This window comes from Schistocerca americana, chromosome 4, assembly GCF_021461395.2.
Source record: "Schistocerca americana isolate TAMUIC-IGC-003095 chromosome 4, iqSchAmer2.1, whole genome shotgun sequence".
In the NCBI taxonomy this organism is placed as follows: domain Eukaryota; kingdom Metazoa; phylum Arthropoda; class Insecta; order Orthoptera; family Acrididae; genus Schistocerca; species Schistocerca americana.
The window spans coordinates 340,383,550-340,402,028 of record NC_060122.1 but is presented as its reverse complement, the minus strand read 5'-3'; the positions used below and the strand labels follow the sequence as shown (position 1 = coordinate 340,402,028).

At 36.8% G+C, this 18,479-nt stretch overlaps 1 protein-coding gene across 1 annotated transcript in view; it reads right to left on the bottom strand.

Annotated features, from left to right (window-relative positions):
• Positions 1 to 8,683: 8,683 nt before the first annotated feature.
• Positions 8,684 to 18,479, bottom strand: part of LOC124612443 (copine-8-like) — a 154,073-nt gene continuing 144,277 nt past the window's right edge. The window contains exons 7-8 of the mRNA XM_047140661.1: positions 9,927 to 10,105; positions 8,684 to 9,088 (exon numbers count right to left, since the gene is read on the bottom strand). Of these exons, the coding sequence (XP_046996617.1) occupies positions 8,753 to 9,088; positions 9,927 to 10,105 (515 nt within the window). The 3' untranslated portion in view covers positions 8,684 to 8,752. The remainder of the gene's footprint in view (positions 9,089 to 9,926; positions 10,106 to 18,479) is intronic.

Genomic DNA, 18,479 nt, shown 5'->3' with positions numbered 1-18,479 from the left:
TGGATGAATATAGTTCAAGCATCTGCATGCCATCAGTTATGATGCATCAGGACAAGCACAGTTTCTAACTGTAGTACTTGTCTTATTGCGTTAAACTTTTAAAATAAGATTATACTTCTTATTGAGCATATTGTGACAGCATTTTAAATTTGGTCACTAGTTATGCAAAATATTGAAATCAATTTCTTTTTGCCCTTGGAAGGTGTTAGATAGCGTGCAGCGGATACCAAGTTCCAGGACAGCAGTTTAGTAATATGGATTCCACATAGTAAATGGAAAACTGCACTGGGAGCCTCAAACTGAGGACAAATTCGGAGAGGACAAAGGACCAGCCAAGAAGTTCTCTTGGCTTACACTTGTCGTTGTAAACATCAATATACCCGTGTAGTAATTCAAAATATTGTAAAACTTAGTTTTCAAAATGTAAGCTCGAGTACAACTCTTCCTGTACCCATTCAATTCAAGAAGTAACCTGGACCTCTTTAGTAACCACAGGCACCTCCCTTCTCCACCACTCGCTTTGGACCATAATGCCCTCCACCTGCAATAACTCAGCTCTTCCTCCCATAGATACCAAACAGCCTCACTGCCCGTGGTTATGGAACAGGTGTTCCATTGGTGCCTGGGCAATGGATTTTTAAACAGAGCCCTGTAAGCTGGGCATACCATGAGAAGGAGATGGTGAATAGATAGTGGAGGCTTACCAGCCTCTGCACATATGCTAGAAACTAGATCCATGCAAATATGCCACTGTTGACAGCCTAATACCTTTGTAACTGCATCCTGTATTTTGAGGTAAGAAGGCCTTGCTGTTTCCGGACAGGAATTTTTATTCTACTTGTTACTTTCTTTTAACATCATTCTTAATTTAGTAGTATTACCTACACATGTAAATTGTTTTCAAGAAAATATTGACGACTGATGGGAAGCATACATCATAGTGATCTATTGTTGTAATCTCATGTGGGAATGCCCTGGCAGATCCCATTTTGAAAGACTCCCAAAAATAGCTCTTTGTGTGTTTTCTGGTTTATGTTAATGGTCAACATGTACTTTTTACAAGAAATATCTAGTTACTACTGGAGTATTATTTTCTTCTCATTTTAATATGTTTTTCATAAATATTAATTTACACTCTGCGTTAAAGTAAGCAATCTAGTATAGAAGCACAGTGAGTGCTGGTACATAGTATTTCTATGTACATCAAAAACTAAAACTGTGAGGGGCAACTTGTGTGAGTTTATGAAACTGTGGGTCATACATGCTGGTGAACTGTTCCAACATTTGATACACCAGAATATGTGCCTACTTGAAAGCTGAACATCAGTGCACTTTAGTCAATGTAGGTTTGGTGGATAAATATTCACCTGTTTTCTGTTTAAATGCAATTCAGATGGAACAACACATTACATGTGCTTTCTGTCCACTTGGGTAAGGCCTATTTTTCAAAATATCAAATTTCTTTGTCATCCCCCTCCAAGTTTTTGTTTCCAGACTATTTATAACTGGCCTAATTCTTACCATAAGTAGAGCAGTATTGTAAAAGTTAGTCAACAACATTTTTTTAACTTTACAAAAATATCTTTGAGCGTGGCATGTAATGTATGTTATTAAAAATTCTATTTTAAAGACCGACACACACACACACACACACACACACACCTCTGGTTGTGTGCTGTAATTTGTACCCTTTATGTATACCGTAATTCTTAAATCGTGACAGACTTCATTTCTTCATCATTTACGGAGCTAAAACTAATAAAACAACACATTTTGTTGATTTAATACAAAAGCATATATTTGTAGTTTTATTTTGTGCAAAATATTTAACATGATAAACTTTTAGCAAAGTAAACAGACAGGTAACAGGAGAACTCTCCAAAAAGCTAATTCTCTGATTTGCAAGAAACGTGCTTTTCAAAATAAGAATTTAAACTCCGCAGCAGTTTACGTCAACATAATTTCTCTTATATGTACATACAAGAAACATAACAGTTATGCCATTAATAATAACAACAGCACAATAATAAAAACATCAAACCTGAAACATCAACAGTCATTACATATAGTGTCATAATTTATGACTCATAAAGAGACATGAATCATAAAAGCAAGACTGAATAATACTAAGTAATGTCATTTCATTGTTTTTGTAATATTTTACAGTGCTGTATAATGAACTTCGGTGATTATAAATTCCAGATAAATAGTTAACATTGTTTAACAAATACTCTGCAATAGCTGTCCATCCAAATCTAATTTAGAAACTATATTGTACAAACATAATACAATGAAGCTGTGAATTATGCAAGTCTCTGTATACAGTTATTTTGGGACAACTAAGTCTAATCCATAAATGAAATCAAGAGGGGTGAAGGACATAGGACATAATCACTGGAAGCCCTGTATTAATTCTGTGTATGTTAAAATTTCACTTCTCGTTTTTTAATACTTAAAGTAAGCATATACATACTTCAAGTAAGCAACTACATCATCATACCAATACCGATCAAGTAACGGTGGTGATAACATAATCACTAATAGAGTGGCGAAGAGGAAACAGAACTCACAACCTATTCTTCCAGTATTAACAGGGGGAGGGGGGGAGGGGGGGGGGGGGGGGGAAGGGAGAGATATATGAAGCTTTAGTCAAAGGTTGGGAAAAGTGGCACAGATTTTCTACCCAGCGAAGTTACAAGAAGTAAATCAATATATTTCACTGCCCATTTCATATTTTGCATTGGTACATTTTGAACAGAGTAGTTAAATGGTGTACAAGATCATATTTGCTAAATTTCATGGGATACTAACCGAACTAGTATTGCTCAAACTTCAGTACACTATAATCAGTATATACTGGTGTTAAACAATGAATTATTCAAGCAGGCTTATCATTTCAATATTTTCTGTGCGCACAGAGGAAATTTAAGAGGCATTAGAATTTTCTGATACACTGACACACACACACATGTATCTTGATCATTCCTTTCTGACTATTATTCTAATTGTGCAAAAAATCATAAACAGTTTTAATATATTCTACCTACAATGTTTCATATCAGTCAGTGATAAACTAGAAAAACTTTCAGCTGGCAAGAAAGTATACCCTGAATGGTAATACATAAGCAGATGTACATAGAGAGTAACATGAAAAATACATTTACACAAAAAATTAAAATAATTTTTATTGGGAAGTAAGCATGATGCAAATTCCCTTAAATATAAATACAGTCTTTCAGTTTTAGCATAAAAATGCTCAGAGAGAGAGAGAGAGAGAGAGAGAGAGAGAGAGAGAGAGAGAGAGACGGGGGGGGGGGGGGGGGGGGGAGGAGGAGGAGGGAGATACCTCTGTTGAAATGTGCACCGCTGACACGATTTGAACCATTGTACCAATAAAAGCGAACCACATGTGACTTGCAGTGCACAATTCAAGGAAAAGCTTGTGCTGATCTCAGTCACTGACATTTGTGTGATGAGGAATCAACTCACTAGACGAAATGCAAAAAAGTCTACAATGCCTATTACCCGATATCTTCATCCACGGAAGAAATACAAGTGTATAAATTTGTTATAAACTATACACTAGTCATTACATGCACATTGTAAGGGGATATATTTTGTACTATGAAACAGATAACCAACTGTTTATGTCTACATTACAATGAAATGAATGTGCTTTCATGTATGTAATAATTCTCACAGAAAAAGAAAGTGTATTAAAACACACCTATCCAAGAAATAGGGTAGGCGGGGAATCCATTCCAGTCTCTCTTTCCAACAGTGTATTTGAATAACATATTTCATCTTTCAAGAACACTTCAGTTGAAATTTCCCTGATTTCGACACAAATCAAGGTAGAATTTCAAGACATATGCAGGGATCAGCTATGTTACACATGATTCATGGAATGTGCATTCTCTCCATCATTCTTTGAAAGATACTGCACACTTGTGAATTTTTTTCACAAGTTTTCATATGGAAGGGGTGTGTCAATTCTCATATTTGTCCTTACTGAATATCACTCAAAATCTCTATCTTACAAAGCTGCTTAAGGTTTCTCATGCACAAATTTGTTGACATTACACTAGGTAGCACAGCCTCTTTCACGCTTTCATTGCTATTAACAAGCTAAATGTTAGGCTGGACACAATCATGAGCAAAATACCAATACTCACATAAATGGAAACTTATTTAGAATGCAATGGTTCCGAGTCTGCATGGTTAACAGAAGAGTCGCTACAGTTTGGAGAGGATCTGCCAGAAAAAAACTTTATGAACCCAGTTTGATATATAAATTCAATGTTACGCACAGGCTTACTATTAAAGCTCACATTGCTGCAGAGAGAGAGAGAGAGATTCCATTTTGGAAACAGCCCCAAAAGCTGGTACCAAACCATTCTCTACTAGGTTGTCTTCTCAGGGATGAAAATCCTATGAGATGACTAGCAATTTAGAAACTGGAAGCATCCATAAAGCATATTCAGAGAACTCAATTTGCAAAACAAGATAACTGACCTGAAGGGTACACTTTCATTCTCTCATAAAGACAGAGCTAAACTAATCAAGAGTTTTCTCTTGCTCGTGTGGGGGTGAGAGGTGTACATGGTGGGAGGAGAAAGTGGGGAGGTATATATGGATTTAGGTTAAGACAGTGTGCATGAGACTGAAATGAATAGCACACCAAGAACACTGGGTGCTCATTTACTAAGTGTCTAAAAGAGAATTTATCACAACCGTTTTCTTGTAAACAGCTACAGTATGTCCATATCAAAGATAAGGGACTGATTGGAGAATGAGCAATGAGTAACAAGGTAAATTTCAGGTGTATATTAGAAAGTGCACATAACCAGCAGCTTTACACAGTACAGTAGTGGTACATTTTGATTGTGGACTTCCGTAACTCTCTCTGTGACAATAAACAACATTTATAATGCAAGATACCTTGTTTTCACAATGTACGATTATGTTACTGGCATAGTAAATTCTTAATACTAGAAGACGTTTCATGGAATGGTGTAACATGAGAATTCACAGCTATAATATATTAAAATTCTATTCTATAAATTGATCACAATAAAGAATATATCAACATCTTTTTACGTAAATTAGTTGTAAAAATAGAATATTCATGCAACATAGCAGTACAAACTATTTACAAATGTGAGCCATGATAGTTTCAATAACACAAGTTAATTTTAAACATCTGACGTGTACAGAGCTACAATGAGAAGACTTAGTAAATTCAGATTCTGATAAGCTTTTAAAACATGTTTATACCATTACAATAAAATAAACGTATATGTAATTCTCTATAGTTTGATAGCCATTGCATTTGTTATCTTTGTGCTGTACAGGAACATCAAGTATATATGTAAGGGTCTCTCAGAATTATCAGAGAATGCTTGGTTTGGTAACAAATAGGAGTACCATGAAACATAGTATTAGATTATTTTGATATTCTTCCCAATCTTAGTACATTTGAACTGAAGAAATAGGCTATACATACATACATATATATTCAATTCACTGGCAGTTTGGCACTAACATTTAGCATCTATCTACAATATATGGCACCTAAAGTAACAAGCACCTTATGTATTGGCTAAGTAAGTCACTTTACAGGAAAAAATTTTTACAACATTTTTTCCCATTTCAACTAGATAAATTTTTCAAAAAATGCCCTTAAAATTTTAGGAAATAAGTCAGAAGCTGACCTTTTTTCTTTAATAATAAGCTGTAGCACAGACAGACCACAAGGACTACACTGAGTCTCAAAGAAAGCACATCAATCCACACAGCACATTTATAATTATGGATGAAATTTTGAAAAGTGTGTACTTAAGCCGTCAGCTAGAGAAGTTTGCAAGTTAGAAGGCCTATCTGTGATGCATTCTCTGCAAAGACGGACAGAATACTTGGTCATGGCACAAGTGTGTTCTCTGCTTTGTCCAAACAACTGGCAACACTAAGAGTATGAACCATGAGGCCACTATTCACGTTTCTGACTTAGTTTTTGGAATATACAGCTTGTTTTTGGAATATACAGCTTTTTAAAGGCTATTAGTACCACCTGTTAACAGAGTACTTATGTGTGTGCATTATGTCAGCCATAAGGAAACCACGACACCTAAGTGGCCTTCCCATATTTACAATGATTTGAAAAATCAATTCCAAATTATCTTTGTGCTTACTGCAGACATGTGAACGGATGATGTTATTGGCTGGTCCAGCATATGGTGGAGTCTATCACTACTGTTCTCACCCACCATCTGACTCTTAGATGCACACTAATCTAGTAAGGAAATTTCCTCACGTTGTGACATTAGAAGTGCTTCAAAATGTGTGTTGCTATGTTGTCAGCCACTAGAATACAGTATTTATGGTTTAGGACATTCTGTATTACTTTTTATCCTTACTACCTTTCTTTTTTAATTTCTTGGCAGCTTTCAAATCTGTGTGGAACCAGAGTTATTATCTCCACTCTCTTGCAATCTTATGAAGATATTACATGGCTATTTGCTATTGAAGATTTTGAGGTGATTGCTCCTATCATTAAAATTACAAGTGGCATGGTGGCACATTTGCCACAAACCACCTGGACCACGGCATTACTTAAACACCACTATGAGCCTTCATAACAAGCACAAATTAATTTTAATGTTCAAATCCTTGCTACTATAACATTTATATATGGATGAGATCAGTAACATCATTTTACACATGATTTCTGAGATTCTCTTGGCACATATGGTGGATTACGCATTTTTGTGTATCCAGATGGGCTGATGATTCTATTTCCGCCTATGTCTTGATGACTAGGTAAGTCATCGATATATTGTGTAAAAACTGGATTTGTCAATTTGTTTACAAACTTGAAAACATATCTTTCAAGGTTTCTTTTACTCATACCCTTTTAGCCTAGCACCCAATAATAATCATATTTGTTACTCTAATAAATTGTGTTTTCTGGCCAAGATAGTTTTTAATACACCCAACTCCCACAAAAGGAAGAAGAATTAAATGTGTTTTGTTGTTTTAGTGAGGAGAGCTCTCCGACACAATGAGTTTCTGGAATTCAGATATGAAAAATACCTTACCAGTTACTCTTGTCAAGTATGGACAGGAAGCAGAGTCAAATAGCATTTATAATAGAGACCGCAGAAACAGATACCTGACAGATGGTTTTCAGCTGTGAAGATCAAACAGCTGCACTAGTCTTCTACAGAGTTGTGACGAGGCAGAAGAATTGCCATAGAGATGTATACAAAATCGTGTTACATGAACAGTTGAGACAGGCACAAAAGTAGCCTTGCGAAGCTCACTGCAACTGTAATTTCATTCGCCAAGATTGCTATACTCTTTGTGGATGCCAATGAATAGATGGTAGCAGTATTTTCTTAACTAATATAAGGAATTTTTCAAATGTGTAGTAATAGATGTTTATAAAAATATAAATGCAATCTTTTGTCAAAACTTTTTGCGCATTTAGTGGTCATTTCCTAAATTCAAATATTACCCAGAAAATGTAAACATTTTATTAACTATACTATGAAATGCAGTAAGTAAGAATTTGTTACAGACTTTTCCTTTGGCTTGAAACATTCAAAAAGAATCTCTTGTGAGATTACTTAAAATCTTTGTTAGTGGCAGTTTTCTACTGGATGAAAATGTGTTCAATTTGTATAACCTGATTCAAGAAATCACACCCCTCATTGAAACAACAAGTACTGTCTTTCCTTTAGCTAACACAGTATTTCAACTGCAATAATGAGCAAAACTTCCTTTAATGCACATTCCTTGATTACAGTAAGTACCTCACTACTTTCAGTGTAAGAGGAATTTCAGTAAAAAATGAGACACTAGGGAATAAAAATTTCAAAAATAAAGAAAAAAAGTAAAAAATGTGGCAGTGTAATTGACTGACCAGCTTTGTGATCACAGATCTGTGACCATATGAGTCCTGCTGAACAGGTCTTACACATACAGATGAAAAAAGCACTCTTTGAAAGTATAGAATGCTACTCGCCACACAGAGGCAGCATTGACTCTCAGACAGGCACAATGAATAAGGCAACTAAAATATTTGATCTGTTGGACAAAGTCCTTCTTCTGATATAGAAACACACACACACACACACACACACACACACACACACACACACACACACACACATTCACAAAAGCACAACCCACACATGCATGGCCACAGTCTCCAAAGTTTTTGCCCAAGAGCTCAGACATTTTAGCAGTCATTTTAATTGTGCCTGTCTGAGAGTCAATGTCTCACTATGTGGTAAGAGCAATCTATCTTTACCATATTAATGGAACTCTATCCTGTACTTTCCATTATTTAAAAAGCATTTGTTTCTTTAGGTTTTAAGTGAATCCTAAGTAATTCACGTGTACCTCACACTAAATGAAATTTCGTTACTTATAAAAATATCCAATAAATATATTTTTGAGATATACAAAACCACCACTGTAATCAAATTTCTTAACTTCACTAACTGGCAAACATATCATACACATCTTTACTGAACACATTATTTTGATCTATTTAGTCGAAACCAACCCCAATACCATGGATACAACGTTTGTGGGACTGAAGTGTGCAGTTGCAATTTTTAGTACAAATATTTTGACATGCTTTTGTAATACTGAAACAAACAAAAGCACATTGGAATAAAAGTGTAATAATTTTATCATTCCAGTTTTGTAAATACAAACACACACAAACATGAAATGCAAATGTTTATGATATTGCTGTAAGAGCTGGATCAGGTGGAAGCATAACTACATTTTCTTGAGGTGGTTTTGGAACAATATTGTTAGCCTTCATATAACCAATAAACTGCTGCGGGATTTCTGCAAGCACTTCTCTTGCTAACCTGAGCCTAGCAGTTTGGGGATCACCCATATGCACAAACTTGTTGAATGGAACAAACTGTACTATGTCACGAACAGCCCTTCGGCCACCAGCAGACAGTGCAACAGTATCAGCATCCAGGGTCTCCATGGCACTAAAGTCAGCATTTCCAATGCCAACTATTATTATAGACAATGGAAGACAGGATGCATCCACAATGGCCTGCAAACAATACGTAAGTTACACTGAGTAGCTGCAAAGAAGAGTAAACAGTAATGAACACACAATGAAGTTAATCTCCTAAAAATTCTTACTCTGATTAATAAAATTTTCTGGTTCTGTCACCCCCCCCCCCCTTTTCTATCCTAGGGTATGCTTAATATTTTTATGCCCATAATATGTTGATGACCTATTTACTATTAATGACACATCATACAGACAGAAATTTCAAAAATCAAAATGTAGAAAAAGAATAATTTACAAACATTCGGAAAGATATAACTGCCATTTGACTTAACTACAGGTTTTATTTCACAATCTAGAATTTGACCTTACGTCTTTATCAAGTGTTACAACTGCAGCAGATTAAAGCACAATAAAAGCACTAGTATCAGACAAAGTAACAGAAAAATAGCAGGACAAACAGTTGAATCAATGTATGGGCTGCATGATTTGTTCACTTATGCATTATAAATGATTAGACATGAGTAAAACCTAAGTCATTGTCAAAACATGTATCTTGTGTTATATAAACCAATCATGGTGAAATAAATGTAAGAACATTTGTGTAATGTGCTAATTTACTAGCAATGAGCATCTCTGTTGATATGGTTGTGGAAACTGTTGGCCCTGCTTTTTCTCTGGTGCTTTGTCTGATACTTGTACTTTTATTCTGCTTTAATCTGTTGCAGTTTTAACACTTGATAATGGCTTGAGGCCGAAAACTAGATAGTGAAATAAAACCTGTTGTGCAGTCAAATGGTGGTTGTATCTTTCAGAAGGTTTTATATGACTGTGGCTCCATAATACAAAAGTAAAATCATAACACTTTCAATATTACCTGAGTGGTCTGTGGCATGTCAGTAATGACACCATCAGTAAGAATCAGGAGGATAAAATAGCTGGAGCCATCTCTGTAGGCATTTGCAAACCTGGCAACATGATTTATAACTGGAGCAAAATTTGTTGGACCAGATAACTGGATCTGTCTTATACAATCTCTGTATGCAGCAAGAACTCCTGCAAGAAAAAAGGAGAGGATAATGTTTGTACCAGACAATAATGTATATTATATAAATGGGTACTGCCTGCAACACTGATTTGAGCCTAAAACAATTGTTATCCAATGTAGTACACATCCATATTCAAATAATACAAAATATTTGCTAATCATAGGTACCTGTACAACATTTCTGCTTTATGCGAGTTGCCAAACTACTGTCACAGACCATATGAAGTACGTAATAATGATATTGCAATATGCACTCAATATTAAATTGCAACTCTCACTGAACCAAATAACGTACTGGTTGGTGGACAGGAAAGTTGGAAATCATTTAGCTTTCAGACAAAGTCATTCATTGCCACCCCCCCCCTCCCCCCCCCTCCTCTCCTCTCTCTCTCTCTCTCTCTCTCTGTCTCTCTCTCTGTCTCTGTCTCTGTCTCTGTGTGTGTGTGTGTGTGTGTGTGTGTGTGTGTGTGTGTGTGTGTGTGCGCGCGTGCGTGTGTGCGTGCGCGCGCGTTTGCGTGTGGAAGGTGGGGCGGGGGGGGGGGGGGGGGGGGGGGGGGGGGGGAGGGGGCGGGGTGTTGCTTTAATGAAACACTCCATCTCCATCTAAAAGCCAAGTGATTTTTTTCCAACTTTATAACATTGCCGTCTATCGTTCAGAATCTCTCACGTTTGGTAAATAGCAAGCTTTCGCCAACAAGTATTATATTTTATCCTAGACATACTATTAACTCTACGAGTACCATGCCCATAATATTATGTTGTATTCCTTGTGGGAAGGAACACCATGCCCATAATAAGAGTAATATTGCATTCATTACGAAGAAGAAAATGGTAACAGACAACTTTTGTAAAATTTTATTACTTAACCAATGATGACACAGTAGTAACAAGCATGGTATCAGATTGAAGAGCTTGGCCAGGCACAAATGCTGATGTACCCACTTTTGTTGGCATCATCACCACCACCACCACCACCACCACCACCACCACCACCACCACCTTATTATGCTGATAAACATTTTATCTAAATTTGATTTTAAACTTCTTTAATTAATGAAAGAAGATAGCTGCACATCATAGTTATGTGGCAAGTCACACAAAGAAAGTACTATTTTTATGATACATGCTTTACTCGGTTATTTTCAACCAATTAATGTGAACATAATTCAAATAACCGAAATTGAAATCACACTGAACTTACAAGAAAATTGACTCCAACGGCAGAAAAGGGATGCAAGTTCATGTAAAAATGATTTGCCATCTTGTTTCTTGGAAGCAAATTTTATACGGTATCAAAATTTAGTATGATTTATGCGATCATGTTAATTACATTTTTATCAACTGTGGGTGAGCTTCATGGGACATCTCAAATTAATCACCACAAAAACTTGCATCCTGCTGTGTGCATTAACAATATAGAGATTGTAATGTTGTACTAGGGGAAATCCTGAGCCTAACAAAAGGTACATCTACATCTACATGTGTATACACCGCAAGGCACTTTATGGTGTGTAGTGGAGTGTACTGTACTACCATTAGTCATTTCCCCGTCTTGTTCCACTTGCAAATGGAACGAGAGAAAAATAACTGTTTATACATCTCCATATGAACCTTAATTTCTTGTATCTTAACTTTGTGGTCCATATGCAAAATGTATGTTGGCAGCAGGAGAAACGTTCTGCATTTAGCTTCAAATGCCAGTTCTCTAAATTTTCTCATTAGCGTTCCTCGAAAAGAATGTTGCTTTTCCTTTGGGGACTCCCATTTGAGTTCTCAAGGAATCTCTGTAACACTGCATGTTGTTCAAACTTACTGGTAACAAATCTAGCAGCCTGCCTCTGAATTGCTTCAATATCTTCCTTTAATCCCACCTTGTATGGATTCCAAACACTTTTAGGAATACTCAAGAATAGGCTGTGGGGTAGTGCCCTATATGTGATCTCCTTTACAGACAAACTATACTTTCCCAAAATTCTTGCAACAAACTGAAGTTGACCTTTCAGCTGAACGACCACAGAATGCTGCCCACTTCGTCTGCCAGATTATTTGTGCATATACCAGTCCTATCACATTTCCCTGGAGTACTCCTGATGATAACCATGTATCTGATGAACACTCGCTGTCGAGAATAACATACTGGGTTATAGTGCTTGAGAAGTCTTTGAGCCACTCCCATATCTGGGAACCTTTTTATATGCTCATACCTTTGTTAACAGCCTGCAGTGAGGCACTGTATCAAATGCTTTCCGGATATCTAGAAATATGGAATCTGCCTGTTGCCCATCATCTATAGTTCACAGTATATCATGCGAGAAAAAGGCAAGCTGAGTGTCCTGCGGTGTTACTTTCTAAAACTGTGCTGATTCAGGGATATGAGGATCTCAGTCTCAAGAAAAGTTATTAGATTTGATGTGAGAATACGTTAAAGGATTCTGCAGCAAACTGATGTTAGGAATATTTTGGTCTTTAATTCTGTGGGTCAGTTCTTTTACCCTTCTTATGTACAGGATCACTTGTACTATTTTCTAGTCGCTACGAAAATATGCTGGGCAAGATTCTCGATAAATGCAAGCTAAGTCAAGGGATGCTTATTACTATGTCATACATTCGGGAGTCAGTCTGGTGGTCAAACGGCTGTATGTTCATTTGGTTCTCTTGCATGAATGACTTCTTAAAGACGAAATTTAAAATTTTGTTCTCTGGTTCTCAGCCTGCTATAGATAGTCCAATCTGGGGGTTTAATAAGGGACACAGTGACACATGCTAAGTAATACAAATTATGGATACAATATTACTGGAACATACCAACACAAAATCACACATTTGCTATACATGGATGACCTAAAACTACTGGCAGCAACAAATCAACAACTCAACCAATTACTAAAGATAACAGAAGTATTCAGCAATGATATAAATATGGCTTTTGGAACAGACAAATGTAAGAAAAATAGCATAGTCAAGGGAAAACACAATAAACAAGAAGATTACATATTGGATAACCATAGCAAATGCATAGAAGCGATGAAAAAGACAGATGCCTATAAATATCTAGGATACAGACGAAAAATAGGAATAGATAATACAAATATTAAAGAAGAACTAAAAGAAAAATACAGACAAAGACTAACAAAAATACTGAAAACAGAATTGACAGCAAGAAACAAGACAAAAGCTATAAATACCTATGCTATACCAATATTGACCTACTCATTTGGAGTAGTGAAATGGAGTAACACAGACCTAGAAGCACTCAATATACATACACGATCACAATGCCACAAATATAGAATACATCACATACATTCAGCAACAGAAAGATTCACATTAAGCAGAAAGAAAGGAGGAAGAGGATTTATCGACAAAAAAAACCTACATTATGAACAGGCAGACAATTTAAGAAAATTCTTTCTAGAACAAGCAGAAACTAGCAAAATACACAAAGCTATAACTCATATGAATACATCGGCTACACCATTGCAATTTCATAACCACTTCTACAACCCTTTAGATCACATAACATCAACAGATACGAAGAAAGTAAATTGGAAAAAGAAAACACTACATGGCAAGCACCCGTGTCATCTAACACAGCCACACATCGATCAAGACGCATCCAACACATGGCTAAGAAAAGGCAATATATACAGTGAGATGGAAGGATTCATGATTGCAATACAGGATCAAACAATCAACACCAGATATTACAGCAAGCATATTATTAAAGGTCCCAATACCACAACAGATAAATGCAGACTTTGCAAACAACAAATAGAAACAGCAGATCACATCACAAGCAGATGTACAATACTAGCAAATACAGAATACCCCAGAAGACATGACAATGTAGCAAAAATAATACATCAACAACTTGCCATACAACATAAACTAATAAAACAACACGTTCCCACATAGAAGTATGCACCACAAAATGTACTGGAGAATGATGAATACAAATTATACTGGAACAGAACCATTATAACAGATAAAACAACACCACATAACAAACCTGACATCATACTCACCAATAAAAAGAAGAAATTAACACAACTAATTGACATATCCATACCCAATACAACAAATATACAGAAGAAAACAGGAGAAAAAATTGAAAAATACATCCAACTGGCTGAGGAAGTCAAAGACATGTGGCATCAGGATAAAGTTGACATCATACCAATTATACTATCAACCACAGGAGTCATACCACACAATATCCACCAGTACATCAACGCAATACAGCTACATCCAAACATATATATATATATACATACACAACTACAGAAATCTGTAATTATTGATACATGTTTAATTACCCGAAAGTTCCTAAATGCAATGTAACATATACCGTACAGTTAAAAGGAAGTCACGCTTGATCAAGTTCCGCGTCACTTTCCATTTTTAACCAGACATAACGTCTGAGACAGGAAAGAGAAATAATAATAATAATAATAATAATAATAATAATCTGTCTAGTCACAAGTTGAGACTGATTTTATTTGGTGACTTTTTTTAACTTTGTGGATTTTTTAAATGTATTTCAAAGGGTTTGGAAGATATCCGGTAGTGAATGGTGGTTGAATGTTTCAATTTTGTATGTGTCAATTACAGTTGGGACATTCAGTGCTTTCTAGGTTGATGAACGGTTGGGACTTAATTATTTGTGTTAGCCACAGTTGGGATTATATTTTTTTTATGGTGCAACAGAAAGTCGGGACTTATTTATCCTCTGTCTACACAACATTGATTTACTTTGAGATTCAGGGCTCAAAACTTAGAAATTTACAGTGGTCTACACAGTATGGGATTGGAAGTTAATCTACAGACTTTAATATTTTGTTTTAAGCACACATTGTGCATGACTTTTCTGTTAATACCTAGTTCATATTCACACTAGGTACCAGTGAACAGCGTTTTCACAAACTTTTGGTTGTCTTATTACTTTTACTAAAACCCTTTGTCTCCACTACAGTATTTTATAGTAGCTTACCACTACACTATCCGAGCATTTATTTATTGTGCACTTTCAGAAAATTTGTTGCAGATATTATATTTATCCTACCCCCATGAACCATGGACCTTGCCGTTGGTGGGGAGGCTTGCGTGCCTCAGCGATACATATGGCCGTACCGTAGGTGCAACCACAACGGAGGGGTATCTGTGGAGAGGCCAGACAAACGTATGGTTCCTGAAGAGGGGCAGCAGCCTTTTCCGTAGTTGCAGGGGCAACAGTCTGGATGATTGACTGATCTGGCCTTGCAACACTAACCAAAACGGCCTTGCTGTGTTGGTACTGCGAACGGCTGAAAGCAAGGGGAAACTTCAGCCGTAATTTTTCCTGAGTGAATGCAGCTTTACTGTATGGTTAAATGATGATGGCGTGCTCTTGGGTAAAATATTCCGGAGGAAAAATAGTCCCCCATTCGGATCTCTGGGCGGGGACTACTCAAGAGGACGTCATTATCAGGAGAAAGAAAACTGGCGTTCTACGGATCGAAGCGTGGAATGTCAGATCTCTTAAATGGGCAGGTAGGTTAGAAAATTTAAAAAGGGAAATGGATAGGTTTAAGTTAGATATACTGGGAATTAGTGAAGTTTGGTGGCACGAGGAACAAGACTTTTGGTCAGGTGAATACAGGGTTATAAATACAAAATCAAATAGGGGTAATGCAGGAGTAGGTTTAATAATGAATAAAAAAATAGGAGTGCGGGTAAGCTACTACCAACAGAATAGTGAACGCATTATTGTGGCCAAGATAGACATAAAGCCCATGCCTACTACAGTAGTACAAGTTTATATGCCAACTAGCTCTGCAGATGATAAAGAAATTTATGAAATGTATGATGAGATAAAAGAAATTGTTCAGGTAGTGAAGGGAGACAAAACTTAGTAGTCATGGGTGAATGGAATTCGAGGGTAGGAAAAGGGAGAGAAGGAAACATAGTGGGTGAATATGGATTGAGGGAGAGAAATGAAAGTGGAAGCCATCTGGTAGAATTTTACGCAGAGCATAACTTAATCATAGCTAACACTTGGTTTAAGAATCATGAAAGAAGGTTGTATACATGGAAGAACCCTGGAGATACTAAAAGCTATCAGATAGATTATATAATGGTAAGACAGAGATTTCGGAACCAGGTTTTAAACTGTAATACATTTCCAGGGGCAGATGTGGACTCTGACCACAATCTATCGGTTATGAACTGTAGATTAAAACTGAAGAAACTGCAAAAAGGTGGGAATTTAAGGAGATGGGACCTGGATAAACTGAAAGAACCAGAGGTTGTAGAGAGTTTCAGGGAGAGCATAAGGGAACAATTGACAGGAATGGGGGAAAGAAATACAGTAGAAGAAGAATGGCTAGCTCTGAGGGATGAAGTAGTGAAGGTAGCAGAGGATCAAGTAGGTAAAAAGACGAGGGCTAGTAGAAATCCTTCGGTAACAGAAGAAATATTGAATTTAATCGATGAAAGGAGAAAATATAAAAACGTAGTAAATGAAGCAGGCAAAAGGGAATCAAACGTCTCAAAAATGAGATCAACAGGAAGTGCAAAATAGCTAAGCAGGGATGGCTAGAGGACAAATGTAAGGATGTAGAGGCTTATCTCAATAGGGGTAAGATAGATACTGCCTACAGGAAAATTAAAAAGACCTTTGGAGAAAAGAGAGAACCACTTGTATAAATATCAAGAGCTCAGATGGAAACCCAGTTCTAAGCAAAGAAGGGAAAGCAGAAAGGTGGAAGGAGTATATAGAGGGTCTATACAAGGGTGATGTACTTGAGGACAATATTATGGAAATGGAAGAAGATGTAGATGAAGATGAAATGGGAGATACGATACTGCGTGAAGAGTTTGACAGAGTACTGAAAGACCTGAGTCGAAACAAGGCCCGGGAGTAGACAACATTCCATTAGAATCACTGACGGCCTTGGGAGAGCCAGTCCTGACAAAACTCTACCATCTGGTGAGCAAGATGTATGGGACAGGCGAAAGACCCTCAGACTTCAAGAAGAATATAATAATTCCAATCCCAAAAAAATCAAGTGTTGACAGATGTGGAAATTACCGAACTATCAGTTTAAGAAGTCACAGCTACAAAATACTAACGCGAATTCTTTATAGACGAATGGAAAAACTGGTAGAAGCCGACCTCGGCGAAGATCAGTTTGGATTTCGCAGAAATGTTGGAATACGTGAGGCAATACTGATCCTGCGACTTATCTTAGAAAATAGATTAAGGAACGGCAAACCTACATTTCTAGCATTTGTAGACTTAGAGAAAGCTTTTGACAATGTTGACTGGAATACTCTCTTTCAAATTCTAAAGCTGGCAGGGGCAAAATACAGGGAGCAAAAGGCTATTTACAATTTGTACAGAAACCAGATGGCAGTTATAAGAGTCGAGGGGCATGAAAGGGAAGCAGCAGTTGGGAAGGGAGTGAGACAGGGTTGAAGCCTGTCCCCGATGTTATTTAATCTGTATATTGAGCAAGCAGTACATGAAACAAAAGAAAAATTCGGAGTAGGTATTAAAATCCATGGAGAAGAAATAAAAACTTTGAGGTTCGCCGATGACATTGTAATTTTGTCACAGACAGCAAATGACTTGGAAAAGCAGTTGAATGGAATGGACAGTGTCTTGAAAGGAGGATATAAGATGAACATCAACAAAAGCAAAACGAGGATAATGGAATGTAGTCGAATTAAGTCGGGTGATGCTGAGGGAATTAGATTAGGAAATGAGACACTTGAAGTAGTAAAGGAGTTTTGCTATTTGGGGAGCAAAATAACTGATGATGGTCGAAGTAGAGAGGATATAAAATATGGACTGGCAATGGCAAGGAAAGTGTTTCTGAAGAAGAGAAATTTGTTAACATCGAGTATAGATTTAAGTGTCAGGAAGTCATTTCTGAAAGTATTTGTATTTAGTGTAGCCATGTATGGAAGTGAAACATGGACGAGAAATAGTTTGGACAAGAAGAGAATAAAAGCTTTTGAAATGTGGTGCTACAGAAGAATCTACATCTACATCTACATGACTACTCTGCTTGGCAGAGGCTTCATCGAACCACAATCATACTATCTCTCTACCATTCCACTCCCGAACAGTGCGGGGGGAAAAACGAACACCTAAACCTTTCTGCTCGAGCTCTGATTTCTGTTATTTTATTTTGATGATCATTCCTACCTATGTAGGTTGGGTTCAACAAAACATTTTCGCATTCGGAAGAGAAAGTTGGTGACTGAAATTTCGTAAATAGATCTCACCGCGACGAAAAACGTCTTTGCTTTAATGACTCCCATCCCAACTCGCGTATCATATCTGACACACTCTCTCCCCTATTATGTGATAATACAAAACGAGCTGCCCTTTTTGCA